Raw genomic sequence first — 23,495 nt, forward strand, 5'->3', positions numbered from 1 at the left:
GTTATGTATTTAATTGTTGTCATATATTATTTTATAATTTTTGTAATTTTACAATAATTATTTATTTAATATTTTTCATCATAATTACAATTAATTTAATTTTTCATTTTTTCCAATCCATCATTAATAAATTCCTCAATTTTGTAAACAATCTTTTATCGGAAGAATTTTGACCACTTTTATATCTTCCTACATTTCATATACTTCTCCAATAACGCCTTTTCTAACAACATTTCAGCAAATTTCCATTTAAATTTCAGTTCCAATCATCAACATCTCCTACAACATATTTAGTGGATGAATACTTGACTTAATGGGAACATTGGAAAACCTATAATATCTCTCGTTAGACTCCAACTACATTTATGAAACTCTACCTTCAACTACTGTGAATTCTTCATTTGTGGTACACTCCATGATTAGGGATAGTAAAAAATTCGCACCACGAATATTTGCAGATAAAATTCGCGACGAATAGTTATACTTGCAGATATTTACTATTCACAAAAATTTGTGTCGCAAATATCAGTTGATAAAATATGCGCGACAATTAGTTAATATCCACATATATTTATTATCTGCGGGTTGCAGATAACGGATATTTTAATACTCACTTATAAATGGATAGGTTGGGTGCGAGTACCCCTAAAAAATAAAAATTTAATTTATATTTAATAAGTTAAATTTAATTAAATTAACATTAATTTATATTTTATAAAGTTAAATTTAATTAAAATTAAATTTTAATTTATGTTTAATTTAATTTATACTATATTTTATATATTTTTTATAATTTTATTTAAATTTTATTTTAATAATTTATAAAAAGTACATTTTTTAAATATTTGTAGATATTCATAAGTTTTAAAATATCTGCGAACAATTTTTAATCAAATATTAAATGGATTTTTCTGTTATCAAGTCAGATTACGGATAGACATTGTTCGTATTTCACCCGATCCAACCGGTTGTCATTTTACTCATGAATAAAGGATAACACTCACCAAACCTTTTCCTTCTATATAAGGAATCATGTTGAAGTCTCGGGTGTTTTCATTTACGAAACTAACTCCGGGGTTCAACCCCACCTTCGTGTTTTGTAGAGTGTGAAATTTGGTTTAATTCTTTCACTGCATCCCCAGATTGGGAATGCGAAGTGTTTTGGATGTTTTGAATGTTAAAGAAAATTGTATCATTCATGTTCGACTTTTCTCATGATTGACCCAAATAATGATGGAATTTTTGGGTGAAAACAATATGAGCGAGGTTGGAAATTTATTGATGTTGAGTTGTTAAAAAAAGAAAAATTTGTAGTTTTGAAAGTGGTGATAAAATTGTAATAGTTTGATTATAAAATTATAAAGTAACACATGGCGAAAACTAAACAAAGTGATAAGGTAAGATAACAATCAACTCATTGAGTTCACAGAAAAATTAAGGCATAATACCCAATTTTGTCCCTACTTTGGTTCGGAAATCTCAAGTTAGTCCCTTTATAGAAAAGTGAGTTTAATGGATCCTTACTTGTAATTAATTGACTCTAATGAGTCCCTTCCGTTAAATAGAAGGAAACGGAGTTAGTGGACTGATGATGTGGCAGTTGTCTTTGGTGAGGTGTCAATACGCAATTGACATAGTGCTTACGTGGTGTTAGGGTTCCCCATTTTCAAATTGGGTATTATGCCTATTAAAAATTGGGGATAAAGGATTTGGGGATCATTTGTTCGAGACTAGGGCATGTCCGAGAAAGAAGACAGAGGCAGGCAGTGATCGTTGTCGCTTCCGGAGCAGTGGTGGTTCGCGGTTGGCGACTTCTTCTTCGTTGTCAGTGGTTGTCTCTGTTTGGGGTTCGTTCTTTCGGGTTCGCTGTTTGGGGTTCGCAATGTCTTCGAATCACGGTTGTTCGTCTTGCTCATGGGGGAGCTGTCGCGGTGGTTCATCCAGAGGATTGGTTGGAAGCCAAATATGCCACTGTGGGGAGGCTGCTGTGTTGAGAGTGGCAAAAACAATTAAGAACGAGGGGAAACAATTCTGGGGCTGCCCTAACTACAAGCGGACAAGAAATGAAGAACTTCAAGGATGCAATTTCTTTAAATGGCTTAGTGAAGATTGCGTAGATGATACTGTTGGTACTATTGCAAGGCAAAGGAGGAAGATTAATAGTCTGGAGAAATGTGTTAGGGAATGTCAAAAAAGGGAGAAGATGTTAATAACAATGATATGTTTTCTGGGATTGATTAATATCATTGTTGTATGTATTTTGTTTAAAAGTCCATGATGTGTTCTGTTAGATAGTTTATGTAAGAGCACTTTGGACAAATTGTAATATGATGTTATCAAATTAAGGTGAAATTTGAATTCAAGGTTCTGAAATTATGGTTTGAATTGAAGGTTCTGTTAGATAGTTTGAATTTACAATAAAATGAGGAAGTGGCTTCTGTAATCCAAAAAGATAAATGTGTATAAGAAGTTCGTTTTTAGACAAGAAGAAGTACACTTTCAGTGTTTGTAATAGTACTTCTGTAATCCAAAAAAAGAGTTATGTAACAGGTACAACACACTTTCAGTGTTTGTAATATAATTGAAGAAGAAATTGATATGCCAAACTCTGTGAACAAAATATAAATATAAATTGAATCCAAAAAGCTGTGATCGTTGTCGCTTCCATTTGTTCAGGACGGTCGTCCTCGCTCCGCTCGTTCGGTCCTGCTGCTCCCACTCGCTCAGGACGGTCGTCCTCGCCCCTTGTTGCCTCCACTTGCTCAGGACGCTCGTCCATAGGACGCTCGTCCTTTCCCATCGTTGCCCCGCTCGCTGGGGACGCTCGTCCTCGCTCCGCTCGCTGATGACGCTCGTCCTCGCCCCTCGTTGCCCCGCTCGCTCGGCTCCCACTTGCTTAGGACGTTCGTCCTCGCTCCTCCTTATCTCTACTTGGTCAGAACGCTCGTCCGCTACCGTATGGTTCCCTTCTCGCTCAGGACGCTCGTCCTCCACCGTACGGTTCCCTTCCCTATCCCTCCTATATCTTCTTCTCTCATACACTCGCCAGGTCGTAACAGCAAAGGTCCAAACAGCATGCATAATTACATCATAATGAAAACAAAAGCTGTCATAATTACATCATAATGAAACCAAGTAGATGTCTGTCATTACAAAATACATGTCTGTGATTACAAAATACCCATCACTTAAGCTAAACATACTGTCAGTTTTAAACATACATGTCTGTGATTACAAAATTCCTAAATCAGTTTTAAACTTGTGTTGTAGATGCCTGAGTAAGTTGACTTGGTCCAGTAATTGGCTGACTTTGTTGAGCTTGGGTTGCAGGTTGCTCACTTGATTGATATTCAGTTTGGTTTGCTGGAGGAGCTTGTGGACAAGTATTTCTTTTATGACCAACCTGTCTACATATGGAACATCTCTTACGAGTTCCATTTTGCTTCAGTTGTGTGTCATCCTTCTTTAGCTCCCAAGCCTCTAGCCTTCTCTTCTTCTTTGGTCTACCAGGCAAGACTCTTTTAGTTGGAGGCAACACATCAGGCTGAGAAGTTGTTTCCCATAGCTGAGGACCATTGACAGGGTAGATGATTGGAATGTATGTTTCTTGGTAGGTTGACTTTGTAAACCAATGTGGCACGTAGTCTTCTCCATTGATGTTGATAAATGTCATGGCAGCTAGTGCATGACAGCATGGGATAGCTGTTAAAGTCCACTTTCTGCAACTGCATTCCAGTTTATCAATGTCAACGACATACTTGTCACTCATCATTGAAATGTGTCTGACCTCAAAAATTTTCTCTCCAGACCAACTGCAAATTTTTAAAAGAGAAATCAGTGTTTAAAAGAGAAATCAGTGAAATGGTAATGTGCAGTGAAATCAATGACATCAGTGTTTAAAAGAGAAATCAGAGAAATCAGTGAAATCAACATACCTAGGTATCCAGTATTTTGTCAGGTGTAGTTCCTTGTCAAATCTTTTCTTAATCTTTGGACAAATACTACCTTCATATGTGGATATTTTGTTTCTATTTGTTGCCCATCTCTTCATGAGGTACAGACGAATGTCTTCCATCATTGTGATGATGGGCTTACCTCTTGCATGTAAAATTACACTATTAAATGCTTCAGACATGTTATTCACTAAGGTGTCACAAACAGCATTACTTGTAAACCTTGACCGTGACCAAAATCTACTTACACAAATAACAAGTGCAAAATATCAGCTATGAAAACAAACAACAATTAATAGGAGCAATGAATTTTAAAGGCATGTGGATTGGCATACCTTGGTGGGATGGCTAATAAGTATTTAAAGGCGTCTGGATTCACCCCTTTAATTTCTCTCATCACTGCTTCCCATGTTTGAGGGTGTGTTGATGCTGCTGCCTTCCATAGTAGACGTTTTAGAATCTGGCCAGGAAACCTCTTCCTGAAATTAGCATAGATGTGCCTCACACAAAACCTTTGCTCCACACCAGGGAGAAGTTCTTGTAAGGCTGGTAAAAGTCCCTATTCACATGAAGCTATACAAGTTAATATAAAACACATGAAGGTTTAAAACATAAAAAAAGATGGCAATGGTAATAAGTTACTAACTTTTTGTTGATCTGACATAAATGTGATGGTTGAAGAAATCTCCACACCACCAAGATCATCAATGAGAAAATGTAGAAACCAACTCCAAGTGTCCCTATTCTCCACTTCCACAACAGCATATGCCAAAGGACACATTTGGTCATTCCCATCTCTTGCTACTGCAGTTAACAACTCACCTCCAAATTTTCCTTTTAAGAAACAACCATCCAAACCTATAATCTTCCTACATGACACGAAGCTGTCCTTACAGGCCTTCAAACACACATATAGTCTCTTGAAAATTGGAGTGTCCTCACTGACCTCAACATGAACTTTCACAGTTGAACCAGGATTTGACCGAAGCAACTCATTGGCATAGTCATACACTCTTCTATATTGTTCTTTAAAATCACCTTCTATTTGTTTGGATGCCATTGATTTTGCCCTACAGGTTGTGGACCGTGAAACACCAATGTTCCACTTCTTAGAAACTTTGTTATGGAGGTTATACAGATTAATATTTGGATTGTCTTTAATAGTCTTCTCTAACCTCCCACTCAACCATTTTGAAGTCATTAGACGGATGTTAAATTCTCTACTGCAAGTGTGGTTGTCTACTATTTTCCTTAGCTGCCATGTATTTTCAGCTGCCTTATATGCACAATATGCATTCCAAGGACATTTCCCTTTTGCCCCACAACATCTGACACGCACTCTTCTTTTGTCATTTTTATAAACCTTTAATTTTCTACCATTCTCTACTCCATAGGTTCTTATAGCTTCTGTAAATTCTTTTTTGTCACTGAAGTACGTGCCCACTTCCCATTTATATTGTTCCATAGTTTTGGGCATTGAAAAAACACCAAAATCCCCATGGTCATCCCTGTCATCATCTGTGTTATCACTTTCCACAACACTCTTCAAACTGTCGGATTCCCAATCACTGTCAGATAAACCCCTAGGTCCACCAAATTGAACTTCATTAGTACCTTCAAATATATCAAATCCCACTACATCTCCATGGTCAATCAATACATCCTCTTCGGACCCATTCCAACTGCTAACATCATACTCATCAGTTTCTACTCCATTACCCTCTACCTCACCCTCTACTTCTGCCTGCCCCTCCACATCAGACTGGACGTCTACATTCACACCATTTCCCTCTACTTCAACCTCTGCCTCCACACCAACATCCTCTACCTCAACCTGTTCCTTCACACCAACATCCTCTACCTCAACCTGTGCCTCCACACCAACATCCTCCACTGCATCCTCCACACCAACATCCTCTACCTCAGGTGCTATTGTCTGAACCTCTGCTTCACCCACTGCCTCAGGTTCTCCTTCATCACTAGGTCTATCAATTTGGGGTTCAGATATGCATTCCAACTGCAGAAGATACTCAGGTTCACACACCCTATGTATAACATAGAGGTGAGCTTCACCATTCAACATAGCAATATTGATCAGATGACAAGCACCCTTGTCATCTAATAAAGGTTCCAAACAATCTTCTAATACAGGACCACGACCCAATGAATACCATAAGTCCTTTACATTCCTATAACCCATCTCCTTTACAATGCTTAATATTTCAAAATAACTCCATCGATCAGGGTCTATTTTTATAGTTGTGGTTTCACCATAGTGATATCCAAATGTCCCATTATTCTCAAATTTCCCCCCATGGTGAAACACGACTTCAATGTGTGAGTTGGCCATATTATCTAATATAAAATTGGTCACAGTTAGTTAATCTATGCTTAACCCTTAACCCAAATGATATCTAAGCAAAAAACAAAGCATAAACATACTACTGTACAGACCATAAACAACTCAAACAAAACAAAACCACATTTATGACATTAAATAAAGCAAATGCCACAACACAGTACCACACACTGTGAAGGGGGACCACAACGACAACGTCGCAACAGAAACAAAGCAAATGCACTGACAATGGGGCACACAACACAGACAAACCATAAAATAAATCAAAACTTCTGGGGGGACCACAACGAAAGCAACGAAACACAGAACAAAACCTACCATAAACGCACCTTCGAAAGTCGCTTTTCCTTATTTACCCCACCAATGGTCGTCCACTCACAAATGCTTTGTCTAAAAGTTCTTACGAGTTCCCGCGATCACTTGTAATCTCGAAACACTGCCTGCCTCTGTCTTCTTTCTCGGACATGCCCTAGTCTCGAACAAATGAGCCCCAAATCCTTTATCCCCAATTTTTAATAGGCATAATACCCAATTTGAAAATGGGGAACCCTAACACCACGTAAGCACTATGTCAATTGCGTATTGACACCTCACCAAAGACAACTGCCACATCATCAGTCCACTAACTCCGTTTCCTTCTATTTAACGGAAGGGACTCATTAGAGTCAATTAATTACAAGTAAGGATTCATTAAACTCACTTTTCTATAAAGGGACTAACTTGAGATTTCCGAACCAAAGTGGGGACAAAATTGGGTATTATGCCAAAAATTAAATGGTAACAACTTAATTGAAAAATATAATTTTTTTTAATACTTAGTACGCTCCAAAAATGTCTTAGGATTCAACTCAAGATATCTAATTTACCATGAAGTTAAACGATTTTTTTTCATTAATAACACATATTACTTTTTTAATTTCACATATAACATACCTGTTTATTATATTTACCTATATAGCACAACTTTTAATAGATTCAGAATTCGGTTACTGATAAACCGAATTTTTAATATCTTTCAAGATGTTTTTATAAAAATTAAAATTCGAAATTCGTTTGTGAGGAAAACGAATTATGTGAAGGTTTTTAACTTTCAGGTATTTACTTTTACTTTTTACTCTCAAACTTTCCCCACTTTTTCTCTTCTTTCTTGACCTAGCAGTTGCATCCCCTTTTCTTCTTCCTTTGTTAAGTTCTTTTTCTTCTCTGTTGTTGTGGCACTCCATCACCGCAAATCCCAGGCACTATAACAGTTTTCATTAGATTTGCATGTTTAGATTTTACATAGTTATATATAAAAATTGGTTTGGTTTGTGCTGTGAGAAAAATAGTGATGCATTGATCTGGAAAAGCATGAAAGAAAGGGAAAAACAATGAAGCTGATTTTTAGCCATTGCTATTGAATGAATTTGGAAAACCATGGAAGGTTTCAATGTTTTTGAAACCCGGTGAACAATTTTAATTTTATTTTAATTATTGAAAACCATATATTTGGAAAGTGAACAATTTTTTTGTTAATTATTGAAAACCATGAATCAGTTAAATGGGTTTGAAAAACTATTAAGGGATTGGATGGTTTTTGAGACCCGGTGAACAATATTATTTTATTTTTAATTATTGAGAACGTTTAGTGGCTTTAATGGTTTTGGAAACTCGATGAACAATTTTTTTTAATTATTGAAAATCATGAATCGGTTGAATGATTTTTTTTTATTTTTATTAATTTATGATGTTTATTTATTTATGGTGTTGTTTTTGAAGTTTATGAAAAAAAAAACTTGTTTTGTTGTATTTGAAAAAGATAGTGAATTAATTATTTTTTTTAAAATTTAATTTTGTAGAAAGGAAAATTGGGAAACAATATACTAAAAATAATGTAGAAGATCCTACAAATATTTCCTCTCTCAAGGAAGATTGTATTTGTAATATTCTAATATTCTAAAAAGGTCTAGTATTCTAAAAGGGAAAATAAGGAAACAATATATTTTGCAAAATAAATTATTAGGCCCTACAAAAAATTTTGTCCAATTAGGAAAATCCTATAGATATTATCTTTAATTAAAAAGATTTTATAGATATTTCTTCTAATTACATATTAATTTTATTTATTTATTTTTAAAATTTGTATTAATTTTATTTCAAACGTTTACTTTAAAATTGTACTAATTTGATTTGAATATTTATTTTAAATTTTGTTGTTTTTAAGATTATTGTGTTTTTGCATATATGGTTAGAACGCGAAGTACATCATCTTATCGAGGAGAGAGTTCTTCTAAAGGGGAAAGGAGGAGACCTATTGCATCAGCTTGAAGAAGACAAGGAGAAGCCGATATTCATGAGGAGGAACATAATGTTATTGAAGAGTATTATGTTCAAGAAGGGGAGAATGAGAATGTTGGTGAAGAGGAAGTTGGTGGATTTCCCGGAGGTCCATGCGATACATGTTTGCTCATTCACTATGCACGACATGTTGCACATGCGTTGTGACAGGGCGAGGTTAGTACAATATTTGAATTTAAATTGGTAATGAGTTGTTTATAGAGGGAGAATTTTGTGAAATGGAGGACTTGGAACGGGAAGAAGCTCAGTCTGCTCTCGTGATCTACTTTTAAGTGTCTCAATTTACTTACAGCACCAAACCCAATTTCCTCTATAACAGGAAGAACTACAACATGTGGTTTAGGCATGGAATAACAATATGAAGACATAATGTTGCACTCTGCATCCTAAAAATCAACAAATAAAGAAAGTTCAGGACAAAAGTTAATTGAAATTTAAGTTTTAAAAAAAATTAAAACAAAATACCATGGATGCAATATACGCAGCTCTATGTTTAGGGGAATGGCAAAATGACATACAGTCATACACTAAACTATTAACCGGTCAATCCAGCTCACAACTTTTCCAATATCTCCCACATCAAAACACAGAACCCTTATCGCCTCCTACTTTACAAGAAAATGAAATAGTAGGTTTACCTTCATCGTTATTAGATCCATTTAGTGAAGATGAGGATGAAATCCTAAGCCAACACGATCGTGATGAACAACAAAACTTAGATATCCCCTCCACACAACAACAACAACAACCCTATAACCCACCCCAAGACTTCCAATGGTATGAAGAATTTCCCTCGTATCTACAACAATATCCTCATGCATATGATCACCATTCAATTTTGCATGACACTATCGACCATCAACCTGGAACATTGACTAAAGGAATGAGATTCCAAACCAAGGAACAAGTCATCGATGCTCTAAACACATTTCACATACAAAATCATTATACATACAAAACGACACATTCTAACACAACAAGGTTGAGGGTGCAATGTGTACATCAATAGTGTCCATGGGACTATCGAGCCATCCTTCGTACACGAGATCAAGTCTGGAAAATAAGAAAAATTGATGGTGCCCATACATGTGCTTCGCAACTCATCACACAAGATCACAATAGGTTAGGATCACAAATCATTTCCCATCACATACGTGAGATGGTCGAATCTGACCCATCCACACCAATTGCAACAATTATTGCTTCCATCAAGACCTTTATGGGGTACACTACATCCTACACAAAGGCTTGATTGGCTAAACAACATGCAATTGAACATGTGTATGGAAATTGGGAAGAATCGTTCAACAAATTGTCATGCCTACTACAAGCCATGCAAACTTTTCTTCCCGGTTTTGTATACAAATTGAAAACACAACCAATTATTGATGACCAGGAGGCCCACCAAAACCAACAATATTTCAAAAGACTTTTTTGGACCTTCAAACCTTGTGTTGATGGATTCCCATATTGCAAACCGCTGGTGCAAGTGGACGGAACATTCCTGTACAGAAGATATAGGGGGACTCTTCTGGTGGTTGTGGCACAAGATGGGAGAAACAACATACTCCCCATTGCTTTTGCTATAGTTGAGGATGAAACAGTAGACGCTTGGTTGTTTTTCCTAAAAAACCTTAGGAGATGTGTCACACCTCAACAAAAACTTGTGCTTAATTTCGGATCGCCACAACTCTATTAGTGTAGCATTCAACAGACCAACTAGTGGGTGGACAGAAGGACAATGTGTGCATGTCTACTGCATTCGACACATTGCACAAAATTTCACCCGAAGATTCAGGAATACAAGTTTGAAGAAGGACCTTGTCAACATGGGTAATTACTTCAATTTTACAAATTTTAACCAATTAAATGTAGTCTTTATTATTCTTCGTTATCCATAATCATTACTATTTTCTTAAATGTTTTTGCACCATACGCAATGACTAAGTCGCGATGTAACTATTACTACAATATCATTAGGGAAAACAATCCTGAAGCATCAGCTTGGATTGATCAAATTCCAAGACAACAATTCACACTTGCGTATGATGAAGGCAGAAGATGGGGTCATCTAACAACAAATCTAGCCGAAGCAATTAATTTTGTCTTGAAGAAGACAAGAAATTTACCAATCTCCTTCATAGTATTGGCCACATACACAAGATGCAACGCCTTTTTCACAGAAAGAGGGAAACAGATAACTGCAATGATAAGTGTTGGTCATGTCTATTCTGAAAATGCCACGAAGGTCCTAAAGGATGGTGATTCGAAATAAAACACCCACATGGTTGTTGATTTTGGTAGAAATACAACAAGATTCGGAGTCAAGGAGATGGTAAACCCAAGAGAAATACGACCTGCAGGAAAATGTTTTGTCAGATTGGATGAATGATGGTGTGATTGTGGCAAGTTTCAAAAGATTCATCTACCGTGTTCACATGTCTTAGCAGCTTGCAAACATGCTCATCACGACTTTAACATTTACATCAGTCCATGCTATAGGTTGGATGTCATCATGAAAGTGTATAATAATATGTTTGGGGAGCTACGACATGAAGAATATTGGCCACCATACCAACGCACAGAAATTTGGCCTCATTTAGCCACGAAAAGGAATGCAAATGGTCGACCAAAATCATCCAGAATCAGGACTGAAATGGATATCGGGGAACGACCACACCCACGAAATTGCTCATACTGTCAAACCCCAGGCCACATAAGAAATCATTGTCCTCACAATCCTGGCATTAGAGGATCCACATCCCATCATTAAATTCATTGAATAAAACTTATATTTGTCTTACAAAAATCAATCTCCTTCTTCATTTCAATTAAATAAAAATTAAAAAATAAATTATCTCTGAAATCGATTATCTGGATCACTACTAACAAAAGTCAAAATTTAGTTTCGTGATAACCAAATTCATACCTATCTTTTCGTAAAATTCACTCAAATTTCAATATACCAAAAAACAAATTACAATATACATTTTCACAAAATTATAGTAAAAATAAACTTAGAATTTGGTTTCCTAAAGAAACCAAATTCTAAAATACTTTTCAAAAAAATTTCAAAACCTACGTTGATAAATATAAGTGAGAACTCAATTGCCTGGAATCCACACTCGAATTTACATTTCGAAAAAAATTTTACAAAATAAAACTCAGAAATCGGTTTTTTGTAAATCGAATTTTAATCTACCATTTATACAACATATATATATATATATATATATATATATATATATATATATATATATATATATATATATATATATATATATATATATATATATATATAGGTTAGAATTGGGTTTCTGGGAAACCGAATTCTAACTCAAACTATAAAAAAAAAAGCATAACAAAGTCAGAATTCGGTTTTCGAAAAACCGAATTCTGAACTAAGCAAAAATCGTGCTATCTGTGTAATTTTAAGGAAAAGTATGCTACGTTCGTAATTCAAAATCTAACATGTGCCATGTCAGAAAAAAAAGTTGAAGTTAAACCATAGGTCCTAGATAATTAATTATTTAAATTTAAAAGTGTTGTTTATAAATTAAGGAAAATTTTATATAAACAATTATTTAAGCAATTGATGTGTATGATATTACAAGGACCAAAAAATTTGAGCTTATAAATAGAATTATTAGTTAGTAAAATATCATTTTATAAGATCATCATCTCTCTAAAACAATTCTTTCTTTCTTTTTTCGGTTGATTTCTCTCTAAGATTCTAACAAATCTAATATGTTGTTTGAATATCACATTACGTCATAAGAATCCTAGAATTAAAGGCTACAATCTTATCCTATTAGTTTCTTAAATTGAGTAAATTCATCTTTTTCCCTTCTTTTTTTCTTTTAAGAAATTTGTTCCATGAGGGCACTACTATAGATATGTCTTTTGACGATCGTTATATTTGACTTTTTACTATAGCTTTCGAATTGTCGTTGAAATCATTGTCATTAAAAATCATGTTCGAACAACGACGATTTGGTCACCATCGTCATTTTTCATTAAACCAATATGACTTTCAAGCATCGTCGTTATTTGTTGTCTTAAACTTAATAAGAGAGCAATATTAAAAATCAAAACCATGATGGTTTGTGTTTAGAACTGTCATCATAATGGATATAAAAAATGTAAAGAATAAAAAGTGTAGAAATAAAAGCCATGACAGTTTTGGCCATAACCATCATTAAATAAGTTATATAATGACTATTTTATCTATAATTGTTGTTAAATATGATATTTTTTTTAAAGTACAATGTTTACAATTTCATCTTTCCACAAACCTGTCAAACAGTTCACACATTCAAATAGATCAAAATATTTTGACAACTAGTTTAAATGAATTAAAGATCTCACAAGTTAAACAAATAACTAACACTAGTGCAGTGAAGAAAAATGACAATAGTTATTTTAAACAATTGGTTGCGATTTTAAAACTGAGGTATATTCAGGCAAGGTCAAAAAAGGGTGAGTTTTTGGCATCGACTAAGAACCAAGGCAAAAAAGGAAGGATTTTGCCTCAGTTCAAAAAAACCAAAGTAATAAACAAAAAAAAAAGGTTTTGGTTTAAGGGAAACTAAAGTCTAAATGGATATACTACCTCGATTATTTGGGGAACCGAGGCCATTGACCATTTTCGAAAAATTTATCAACTGAAAAGTCAGTTATGTATAGAAAGAAGAGAGATTTTGTAGGGTCTATGGCCATGTTTCCCCATATAACCGAGGCAGTAGACCCTTATAGGCTTTGGTTCCCCTTGAAATAAGGCCATAGACCCTTTTCAAAAAATTTGTCAACTGAAAAGTCAGTTATGCAGAGGGAGCAGAGGGATTTTGCAGGGTATATGGCATCGATCCCCCAAATAAACGAGGTAGTAGACCCCTTTAGGTTTTGGTTCCCCTTGAACCGAGGCCTATAAGATCGCTAAATTTTCAAAAATGTCATCGCGTTGTGTTATGCTTTTGTTTCTTCAAAAGTGAATCTTAATGGGAGCATTAAAAGACCATTTTTGTACTAGTGTAACTAATATATATAAAAGTATTACAAACTAAATCTAACTCAATATACTCTATATTCTTATATCTAAGAAGGAAATATTTTGCCTACACTTCTTGAACATAGGTAATGCATTTTCATCGAATGATTATTCGTCTTTAAAATTTTGTAAAAGTGAATTAAAGTTAAAATTAGTATATGAAAGTTATAAAAGGGTGATATATATATATATATATATATATATATATATATATATATATATATATATATATATATATATAGAAAGAGAGAGAGGGAGAGAGAGAGAAAGAGTTTATTACCCATCCCAATCACTTTCTGTTGCAAAATGGTTGTCATCCATTGCATGACGTAATAGTCACATTCAACTCCCATTTTGTTTATTGCACTGCATCAAGTAAAACTATTTAGATAAATTAAATAATAATACAAAAAAGTAAAAGAATGATATGTTAAGATGTCGGAAGTGTACCGAATCGTATCAAGTAATATAAAATGGTAAGACCAAGTATCGTATCCCAAAGAACTCACGACACTAAACAATTGTGTAATTGCTTAACTAATTAAGTCTTAAGAAGAACAATTTTTGGGTTTTTGAATGCAAAACAAGAAAGTAAATATGAATGTAAATTGATTAATTGAGGTTAAACACTAGAATGAATGGATGAAGTTGAAAATATGAGATGAGTATGTTGTTGGGGTTTAGATTTCACCTAGTTTACTCTCATGCATATAAGAATTCATCTTCTTTATTCAATTGTTAATGTCACTTTCTAAAGTACTTAAAACTCGATCCCTCGGCGAAGAAAGTCTATCCTTAATTACTAGACCACAATCCCTTGCATCCCTAATAATTAATTCAGCATTACGATTAGAAGCTTAAGACGACCAATCCTCTTATCCCCATCCCTGGGAAATATTGCTCTTGGGAGCAATTCTCCATAACCTGAATTGTAAGATACCTCTCGGTACTCATGCAAATCATACATCATGCCATGAATGAGTTAAACATAACAAGCATTGAGCGAAGAAGAATTACCCTAACAATTAATGAAAGAAGCATATGTAATTAAAACCAATTCAAATACATGAGAGTTCACAAGGTTACATCATCCCCCAACAACAAATTGAATTTAGTTCAACCTTGTCATGGGGAAACTAGATGAACAATGGAATGAAAATGAAAGATAAACCCTAGAAATTGAAGAGGAGAGCTCCCACATCTCCAAATCTGACTCCAAGGGTTGAAAAGTGTGTTTCTATGCTCAAGCCATCAAGAGATACAATCCATAGGACATCCAAGTCCTTAAATAGAACAGAAAAATAATAGAAAACATGTCCAAGCCCACGTCGCTGGCGCTCAGCGCCCTAAGTGGGGCGCCCAGAATGGGGCGCCCAGGCGCCCAACGTCCATAATGGGGCGCCCAACGCCCATAATGGGGCGCCCAACGCCCATAATGGGGCGCCCAACGCCCATAATGGGGCGCCCAACGCCCATAATGGGGCGCCCACGCGTCCTGCGTGACCTCCTGTGCTCCTTTTCTGATGCTTTAACTGTCCCTCTTGAATTCCAACTCCTTGATACTTTTGCTCTTCTTCCAATTCATACCAATAACCTACAAAATCAAGGGAATTTAGTGATAAAATCATCAAGTATACCCTCTACTCACTTATTCACAAAACTAAACTAAAAACATGAGTTCAAGCAAGCTTCTAAGTCCAAAAAATGTTGATTTAATATCAAAATTACATCATTGATAACAGTATATTCAACCGTTGTCATGATACAATATAAATACCTTAAGGGAAATGCATGTGACCTTTTTAGTGTTGGCAATTGATCTACCACTTAATATACTATGTTCATTAACAACACTAAAATTAAAACATTCAATGGTAAAAAACATGGCATTGTATACTGAAGGTCAATGTAGTAGTAGATGTTTCATAAAATAGACTTACGTATCAATTATATTTTTCAAATAAGGGAAAGACTTTCTATGCAAGGAGCAAAATCATAAAATGATACACTTTAGTACTAATAGAACTCGCAACTACCAATGACAAGTGCCTTGAAAAATAGTTAATTGAAATTTAAAATGCAAAAACTATACGTTACGAAATAAAAAAAATAAGGAAATACTTAGTTATCTATAGATAGTGCAAGGTAAACATATTTCTTTCGCTACATTATGGAATTAATGTAGTTTTTTGTTTATGGATTCTTGTTACCCATTGGAGTTATAACAAGTTTTTTTATAACAAACTATCTTGATTTGATAAAAATGGATTAGATGAAAACATTCTTGTTATGGTATGTGCTAAGTTGAATAAAGTTTTGGTTTGAGTTCCAAAAATTTATTTGGAGAAAATGTGATGTAGGGGTCTTATGCTTTTTGGGTGAAGGTGGATCTAAATTGATAAGTTTTATCCTATGTTTGAATGTGTTGTATGGATGCAGATGATTTTAAGAGAAATTGTCACATTGTCCATTGTTATGGTATGTATTTAGTAGAAGTTCCTATTTTGAAGTGATCATAACTCTCCTAAATGCAATATTTATATAGATAATGAAGTTTAGATGATTAGAGTTGAAGGAAGTTCCAATAGTAGGATTAGTGTGAAAGAGTACCATTATGGTGATGTTATAATGAATTAAACCTTTCATGGTAGATATATGCCAAGTGGAGTCACAACAGTCATTTTTCTCAAATCTACAAATGTGTGCCAAGTGAAGCCATAACACTTTTTTGCTTAAATCAACTGCAAAGAAAAAAAATAATCAAAACATGTATAAGACTTCACACGTAGTCGACCTAAAAAGCATGTTATTCCATAATTGAGTCTAAATCGAGTTAGTGTCTTAATTAATGGTAAATTGTTATTGAATGACTTTATGTGGTGTGTTGGATGGTTGAATCGGTGTGTGATTTGAGATGTAAATTGTTAAAATTTCACTAGCTTATTGTTTGTTGTGTTATGATTTGTCCATATGTTATGATTTATATTATATGTAGGTAGATGACAATGCAAGTGGGAGAGATGAGTACTTGTGAGATTGTTGATGGTTGAATAATGAGTAATTGTAGTTTAAGCATATAAATTTTGTATTGTATAGATTTTCATGGTTTATGATTTATATATGAAAAATTTAAAATTTTGATTTCCCATGAAAAATTACAAATACATATTATATATTTAAAAATATGATTATGCTTAATACTTAATAAATTACATAACCTATATTAAAAATATATTTTTTATTTATAAGTAACTTTATTCTCATAATTATATATATATATATATATTAAAATTAATGTAAGTAATAATATTTGGAAAAAAAGCTACTTTGACACTCGTGTGAAAAATACACATTTGATACTTTCTTTAATAATATATATTATAATTTGAAATTAAAAAAATATTTAAAATTAAAATATTATATTTTAGAGTGTTGAATGTGTTTTGTCTTCTTGTGGTATGTTTATTACTTTAACAAGTAAAGTGATTTTTGTAATCTTAAGGTTTAGTTTTGTGAATAAACAACTTTAAACAAACTTTGGAGTGTGAGTTGATAAGTTTTTATGGGAAAAGTTAATTGTTAAAGTGTTAGTTTTTCTCCTAAACGATATAGATAAATGCTTAAACATCATACTCTTGTTTAGAGCAAGAAAGTGACAAATTCAATTCATCGTTTTTCTTTTTGCGTGCGTCAATTTAAGTGATATGTGTCATCACTCAAGTGAAAGCTTTGTCCCTGAAATTATATAATTCGTGGCTCAAACAACTTACTCATAACTCAATAGTCATTATTCCCATGTTTTTTTTAACATTATTTGCTTTATAAATAAATGTTAGTCATTGATGATTGGTTTAATTCTAATTATTTTATTGCACATATTTTGTGATGATAAATCATTTGAAATTGTTTAGGACTAATCACATTGTGTGATTGATGGATCATTTATGAAAATAAGTTTAAATTTGATGAAGAATGTCAAAAAGCTTCTTTAATAATAATAATAATATATATATATATATATATATATATATATATATATATATATATATATATATATATATATATATATATATATATATGCATGTATGCATGTTTTTGTTGATGGGATAAATAACTTTTAATAAAATTAATACGACTTAATATGTAATTATTGATATAATTCATATATTAACATTGATTATAAGGTTTAGTAAGTTAGTTCTTGTATCAAAGATAAATATTTAATTAATATTATTTTTATGTTAATTTTACTGTAACATCCCAAAAATACAGTATAAAACTATATAATAGAATAATCACATGTTAATAATACTACAGATCAGTCTTACAAAAGATATGACGTATGCTTATGACCGAACGACCTTATAGAATATAGAGAAAGTTAAAACTGTACAAATAAGCAATCTAGGCCGAACGGTTTACAAAAGGCCTATACCGAACGATCATACAAAAGAAAAAGGTAAAAGATGATCGAACGGTCATCGTACGAATAAACTAACTACTGACCGAACGGTTCTACTGTTCGGTCTTAACTTCTACCTCGACCAAACTTTCTTCTTCTAGCGCTTCTTCCAGCAACTCTTCTCCTTCTGCTCACATCTATAGGATGATCATTGCGACAGGACAATAACCAAACGTACAAAACGGACAAGACATGAAAATAGGGTAAGCTTATGTAATTTAATTCAAGTATCAACATATATTTCACACAATCAACTAAACAAGATAAATCATTAACTCTTTCATGCAAAGCCTAATACTAGACTCTGACTGTCCGGACTGTATGAATTCTGTGTAGCTACGACGTTCGTGCACCCAGATGATGTAGTAACTGGGATACCCTCAACAGCTCCCACCCGAGGTTAGTCCTATCTGTCCAAATTAACCATAAGGACTAGGACCTCCTGCCATTCCCACACATGACTTACCCTTCTCTACGTGAGAAACGAGTAATCACGGAATATCAGGATGAACCACCAACTTAGCTTTATCCACATTCATACTTTACCAATTCCAATATCCATTCATGAGATATTCCTCCTCGGAATACTCTTTCATAACCAAAGTCATTTCATTCATATCATATTCCATCATCTTTCATTATTAAAACCTCAACTTAACCAATTTCAATAAAGATCTCGTAGGATACCAAATACCGAACGTTAGTTTTTAACCCAAAACAAGACTGAAAACTTGAAGTGAGACTGAGATGTCTCCAACTCAAAACAGATCAAATCGAGAGAGTTACTCACTTGTTGTGAAAGGGACCGAATACAATAATACTTCTCAAAGACTAATAGAATCGAACGTTATTTTCCAAGTGAGCCAATTTAATGAACTAACTCTTGAGAGTTCAAACCGAACATCGTAAAGCCTAGGCTGAGTACTAAGACTCTAGGTCGAAACCAATTAAGACAAATACTATAGGACATCAAATAATAGTACTTGATAGAATCATATGAAGAAACCGAACGCCAATAAATACTTAGCTTCTTAATGAGTTAAACATCAAGGAAACCGAATGTCAGTCGAAGACCGGACACTGTAGAGAGCGAATGTTATTGACTTTGGACGAACGCTCTTATTATAAAGATAGATTACGGAAATGAGAACGAGCGCCTGGTGTAAGACCGAGCACTTACTTAGTACGAGCGATTGGTGTAAGACCGAGCACTACTTAGTACGAGCGCTTGGTGTAAGACCGAGCACTACTTAGTATGAGCGCTTGGTGTAAGACCGAGTACTACTTAATTTATAGAATAAAGGCTTGATAAATATAAGATATCATTTAACTAATGTTCAAGAACGAACGAAATATACAAATACATATAGATATACTGAAGTTTATAATCAAATACCATGGAACGCATATCCTTGGTTGAACGCTTAAGTACAAATATTACAAAACGAAACAAAGACGTTAGTCTTCAACTAGAACTCTCTCCAAATGAAAGAATCCAGTTCCAACCAAGTCCACAAGAAAACCGAACAATATATCGAACGAGCTCTGGTCTAATACCAAACACTTATTAAGAACGAACGCTACTGAGAACGAACGCTTGTATAATTGAATGGTCAATACTGACTCTCGACAACATCCTTACCCATTTCATGGCTTTCACTAATCATCAATACTTTTAAACAACATACCATATTTCATCATCAACCAAATCATCAAATGCAATCTCATTCCAGTTTCTCATCTCTTATATTCATATACTCATACAATCAACAACGCAATAACAACCATTTTTCATATTCATTCAGCAATCAACGAACATGCATCCATTCAAAGTAAGAAACTAAATCAAATTATATAAGCTTCCCTTACCTCTTAACGTGACCTAACGCTCACTGATATGGTTACTGGTTCACCTCTACAAATCCTTCTACCCTCAATGCTCGACAACTTCCGAAACTAAATCAAGTAAAGATCAAAACACTATCAGAATCACTCTTTTTTAGAAGAGTGATCAACACATGAAACCAGAACTTGGTTTGCATGTCCAGGAAATCACACAACTGAGGGAGAGATGAACTTACCAGCTCGGAATGGAAAATTGATATGTTCAAACGAACGCCCTCGACGCCGGGAATGTTCAGGTGTGGTGTGTTTGATGATCGGAGGAAGAAAATGGTAAGATTTCATAGAGAGAAGATGAAGAAATCTTAGAGAGAAGGAGGAGAAAATGGTTTCAGAGATTTTGGAGAAGAAGGTAAGCATGCAGAGAAGTGACACAACATTTGAAAATTTGGCATTAACTACTGTCGTCACCAAAAACGAACGTCCACTCTCCTGTAGCCACCTGTTTCCACTTTCTGATGTCGAGCTCCCCTTCCTTGACACATGTAATCCACTAAGAAGGGGTTTTGAGGGATTTTTAATGGGTTTTGACATTTACGTTATGTAATTATTAGTATATTGACTTTTTTATATCTTTTTTTAATAATTTTTTATTTCTTTTTATTTTTTTCTCATTCATCTCTTATGTCTTTTCTTTCTTTTTTGTTTCGCACATTATTAATCTCAGTAACCTTCATATCACCATAAAAATAATCTAATTACTATTTTTTCTCTCTTAATTTTATTTATAAAAACTTTATTTCTAAATAATGATTTTGTAGGTAGAAGTCTACACAAATGAAAAAGGATATGGTGATTTTATGGTGGTGTGAAAGTTGTGAAGTTAGAATTGGTAAGTGGGGAGGAGGAAGAAGATGTAAAAGTAGTGTAAGGAGGAGGATAAAGGATATAAAAGAGGAACACTGAGGAAGAAGATGAAAAGGATGAAAAAATAAGAAAGAAAAGAAATTAATAAAAGAATTCAAAATAAAAAAAAATCCTGTCAATTTAATAACAATCAAATAAATTAAATATCTGTCTTTCATCATAAAGTACCAATAAACTTATATTTAATTAAATACTTAGTTTACTGTTGTATGATTTTAATATGATTTATTTTAAAAATATTCTACATTAAGGGGTTAAATATGTTTTTAGTCCCTAAACTATTGGCCGTTTATGGTTTTCGTCCTTATTTTAAAGTAATATACAATTTGGTCCTCATTCTTTTTGAAACGTTCGTTTTAGTCCTCAAAAACTAAACACTATTTAAAAATTTGAGGACTAAAACCAAAATTTCGAGGATTAAAACGAAAATGAGACCAAATTGTACCTTACTTCGAAAGAGGAACGAAAACTAAAAACGGCCAATAGGTTAGGGACTAAAAACATATTTAACCCTTAATCGTTAGATAATGTTAATAAAGTTTTGCACTGTTTATGTTCAATGTATGTTTATATATTTTTTATATATTTCTTTTAGTCTTATATGTACTTGGGTATATTTAATGTGACATGAGACCCATAATAGATAATTAGTGAATTTTGTTGTACTTAAATAACTTATTTCAGGATGTTTTTGAACATTAAAAGTTATATATCTTCCTGTACTGGCAATGAGATATTTATAATATATTTTTAAAGCATGTATCATATTTTCAATTAATTTATTATTGTAATATTATTTATTATCCGAAAATCTTACACGGATTTGTTTTATTAATGTTGTAACATTTTGTTTTATCTAGTATTTTATCATTGTATGATATATTTATTCTATCTAATTATGATGCATAATATTTTTTTAAAAATATATCATCAATACAAAAGTAATTAGTAAATAGTTTTAAACAGACAAACTATATCTGCATTTATGATAAATGATTAAATTTGTGATGTTTTCTTAAAGTGTAAAACAGATACATGATTAAAAAAATGTATGTACCATATTTTTTCGAAATTTAATAATTTAATAATAGTATTTATTTTGTTTTTTAGAATAATTTTATCCTTTTTACCATATATATATATATATATATATATATATATATATATATATATATATATATATATATATATTCCATGCATTAACTTGTTTTCATATATTAGATGATGAATGAAAGGTCCACGACTAGAGTCCTCTTCATTATTGAACACCAAATAAAAAAGAGTCATTCTCCCTGCACCTCACCACCCTCGTCCTGCACCTCCAAAAAAAATTATAATTTCAAGTGTGCCCTTGTCACAGTCAACGAGGAGAGGAGAGAGAAAAATATTGTGGATATTTAAAAAGTTTAGGAAAACTTTAAACCCTAAAACTTTAACTCCTCTTCTTCCCTGCCGCATCTCACAGTGAAACCCTACACCTACACCCCCTCCTTCCTCCCTCTTTTTCTCTCCTTCCTCCCTCTTTTTTTCTCCGTCCTCCGTATCTTGTCTCTGCCATCCCACGCTGCTTTGCTCGCGTTCCTCCTTTGTTTTCCTCACAGATCTGAGCTGGCGTCCAGGTTAGTAGCTTCCATCTACTATATTTGTTTCTGTAATATATTTGTTTGTGCTTGGTTCGGTTCGTGGGTCGTGTTCGGAGCTCGCTGGAGGTGCACGTCCGCAGTTGGAAGTGCGGAAAGGATCAGAACCGCATTTCGATATGCGGCAAGGATAAACGCAGTTCGAACTGCGGTAAGCACAAACCACAGTTCGATCTGCTGCACACATATAACTGGAGCACAAAACCGGACTTCGATCTGCGGCAAGGAGAACAGAGACCGGATTTCAAATGGCGTTTTGAGACTTAGTTTTTTAATTAAATATCTATCTATTAATAATATATGTGATCTCGAGAATAATAGGCTTTGACATTGTTTCTTCATTTGAATTGAATATGTGGTTGAAATCTTTTGATCTGTTCGTCTTGTTGGCATATATATTGGTTATGATATTTTTTTTTCAAATGTTTTCTTATTCAAGTGTTTTTTCATTTACACTATACCTAGTAGATACTAATGTAAAATGATTTTTTTATACTAGTAGATACTAATGTAAAATGGTTTATTGACACTATAGCTAGTAGATACTAATGTGAACAAGTAGATACTAATGTAAAATGGTTTTTTTATACTAGTTAAAAAGGTTTTTTTTATACTAGGTATCAAAATAATATAGAAACAGGAAATGTATAAAGTATTTATGTGGTGACTCTCTTATTTTCGTTCTATATTATTTATTATGTATTTAATTTTATTTAACTTTTTTAATTTTTTTAAATTGAAATAATAATTAAATTGTTTATTGAAATAAATAATAATAATTATTTTGGATTTTTTTGTAATAATTTAATTATTATATATGTAATTTTTTTAGATTTTTATATAATTTTTTATTTGTTTGAATATTTTTTATTACATTATTAATTTTTTTTTGTATATAATATGTTAATAATATAATTGGTTAATAGAT

At 33.2% G+C, this 23,495-nt stretch overlaps 1 protein-coding gene, 1 long non-coding RNA gene and 1 pseudogene across 2 annotated transcripts; 1 reads left to right on the top strand and 2 right to left on the bottom strand.

Annotated features, from left to right (window-relative positions):
* Positions 1 to 3,253: 3,253 nt before the first annotated feature.
* Positions 3,254 to 4,051, bottom strand: LOC148203936 (uncharacterized). The gene is made up of 2 exons (XM_088107812.1): positions 3,936 to 4,051; positions 3,254 to 3,812 (listed from the first exon to the last, which is right to left on the bottom strand). Exons 1-2 carry the CDS (start codon positions 4,049 to 4,051, stop codon positions 3,254 to 3,256), a joined length of 675 nt encoding a protein of 224 aa, XP_087963938.1.
* Positions 4,052 to 4,061: 10 nt separating this feature from the next.
* On the bottom strand, positions 4,062 to 4,682 carry LOC148203937 (uncharacterized). Its single transcript, XR_015784362.1, has 3 exons — positions 4,600 to 4,682; positions 4,289 to 4,512; positions 4,062 to 4,193 (listed from the first exon to the last, which is right to left on the bottom strand). It is a non-coding gene; the product is annotated as an uncharacterized LOC148203937 (long non-coding RNA).
* A 4,433-nt stretch (positions 4,683 to 9,115) lies between these two features.
* LOC148203938 (uncharacterized) lies at positions 9,116 to 11,422 on the top strand (annotated as a pseudogene).
* Positions 11,423 to 23,495: the final 12,073 nt, after the last annotated feature.

This window comes from Vigna umbellata, chromosome 2 (assembly GCF_029865625.1).
Source record: "Vigna umbellata cultivar VRB3 chromosome 2, Vumbellata_1.0, whole genome shotgun sequence".
Classification (NCBI taxonomy): domain Eukaryota; kingdom Viridiplantae; phylum Streptophyta; class Magnoliopsida; order Fabales; family Fabaceae; genus Vigna; species Vigna umbellata.

Bases quoted from the DNA above. Each gene is read 5' to 3' on its own strand.
- LOC148203936 (XM_088107812.1), bottom strand. From the start codon at position 4,051: ATGAAGAGATGGGCAACAAATAGAAACAAAATATCCACATATGAAGGT. The intron at 3,813-3,935 runs GTATGTTGATTT...AAAAATTTGCAG, and splicing joins ACAAAATACTGGATACCTAG to TTGGTCTGGAGAGAAAATTT.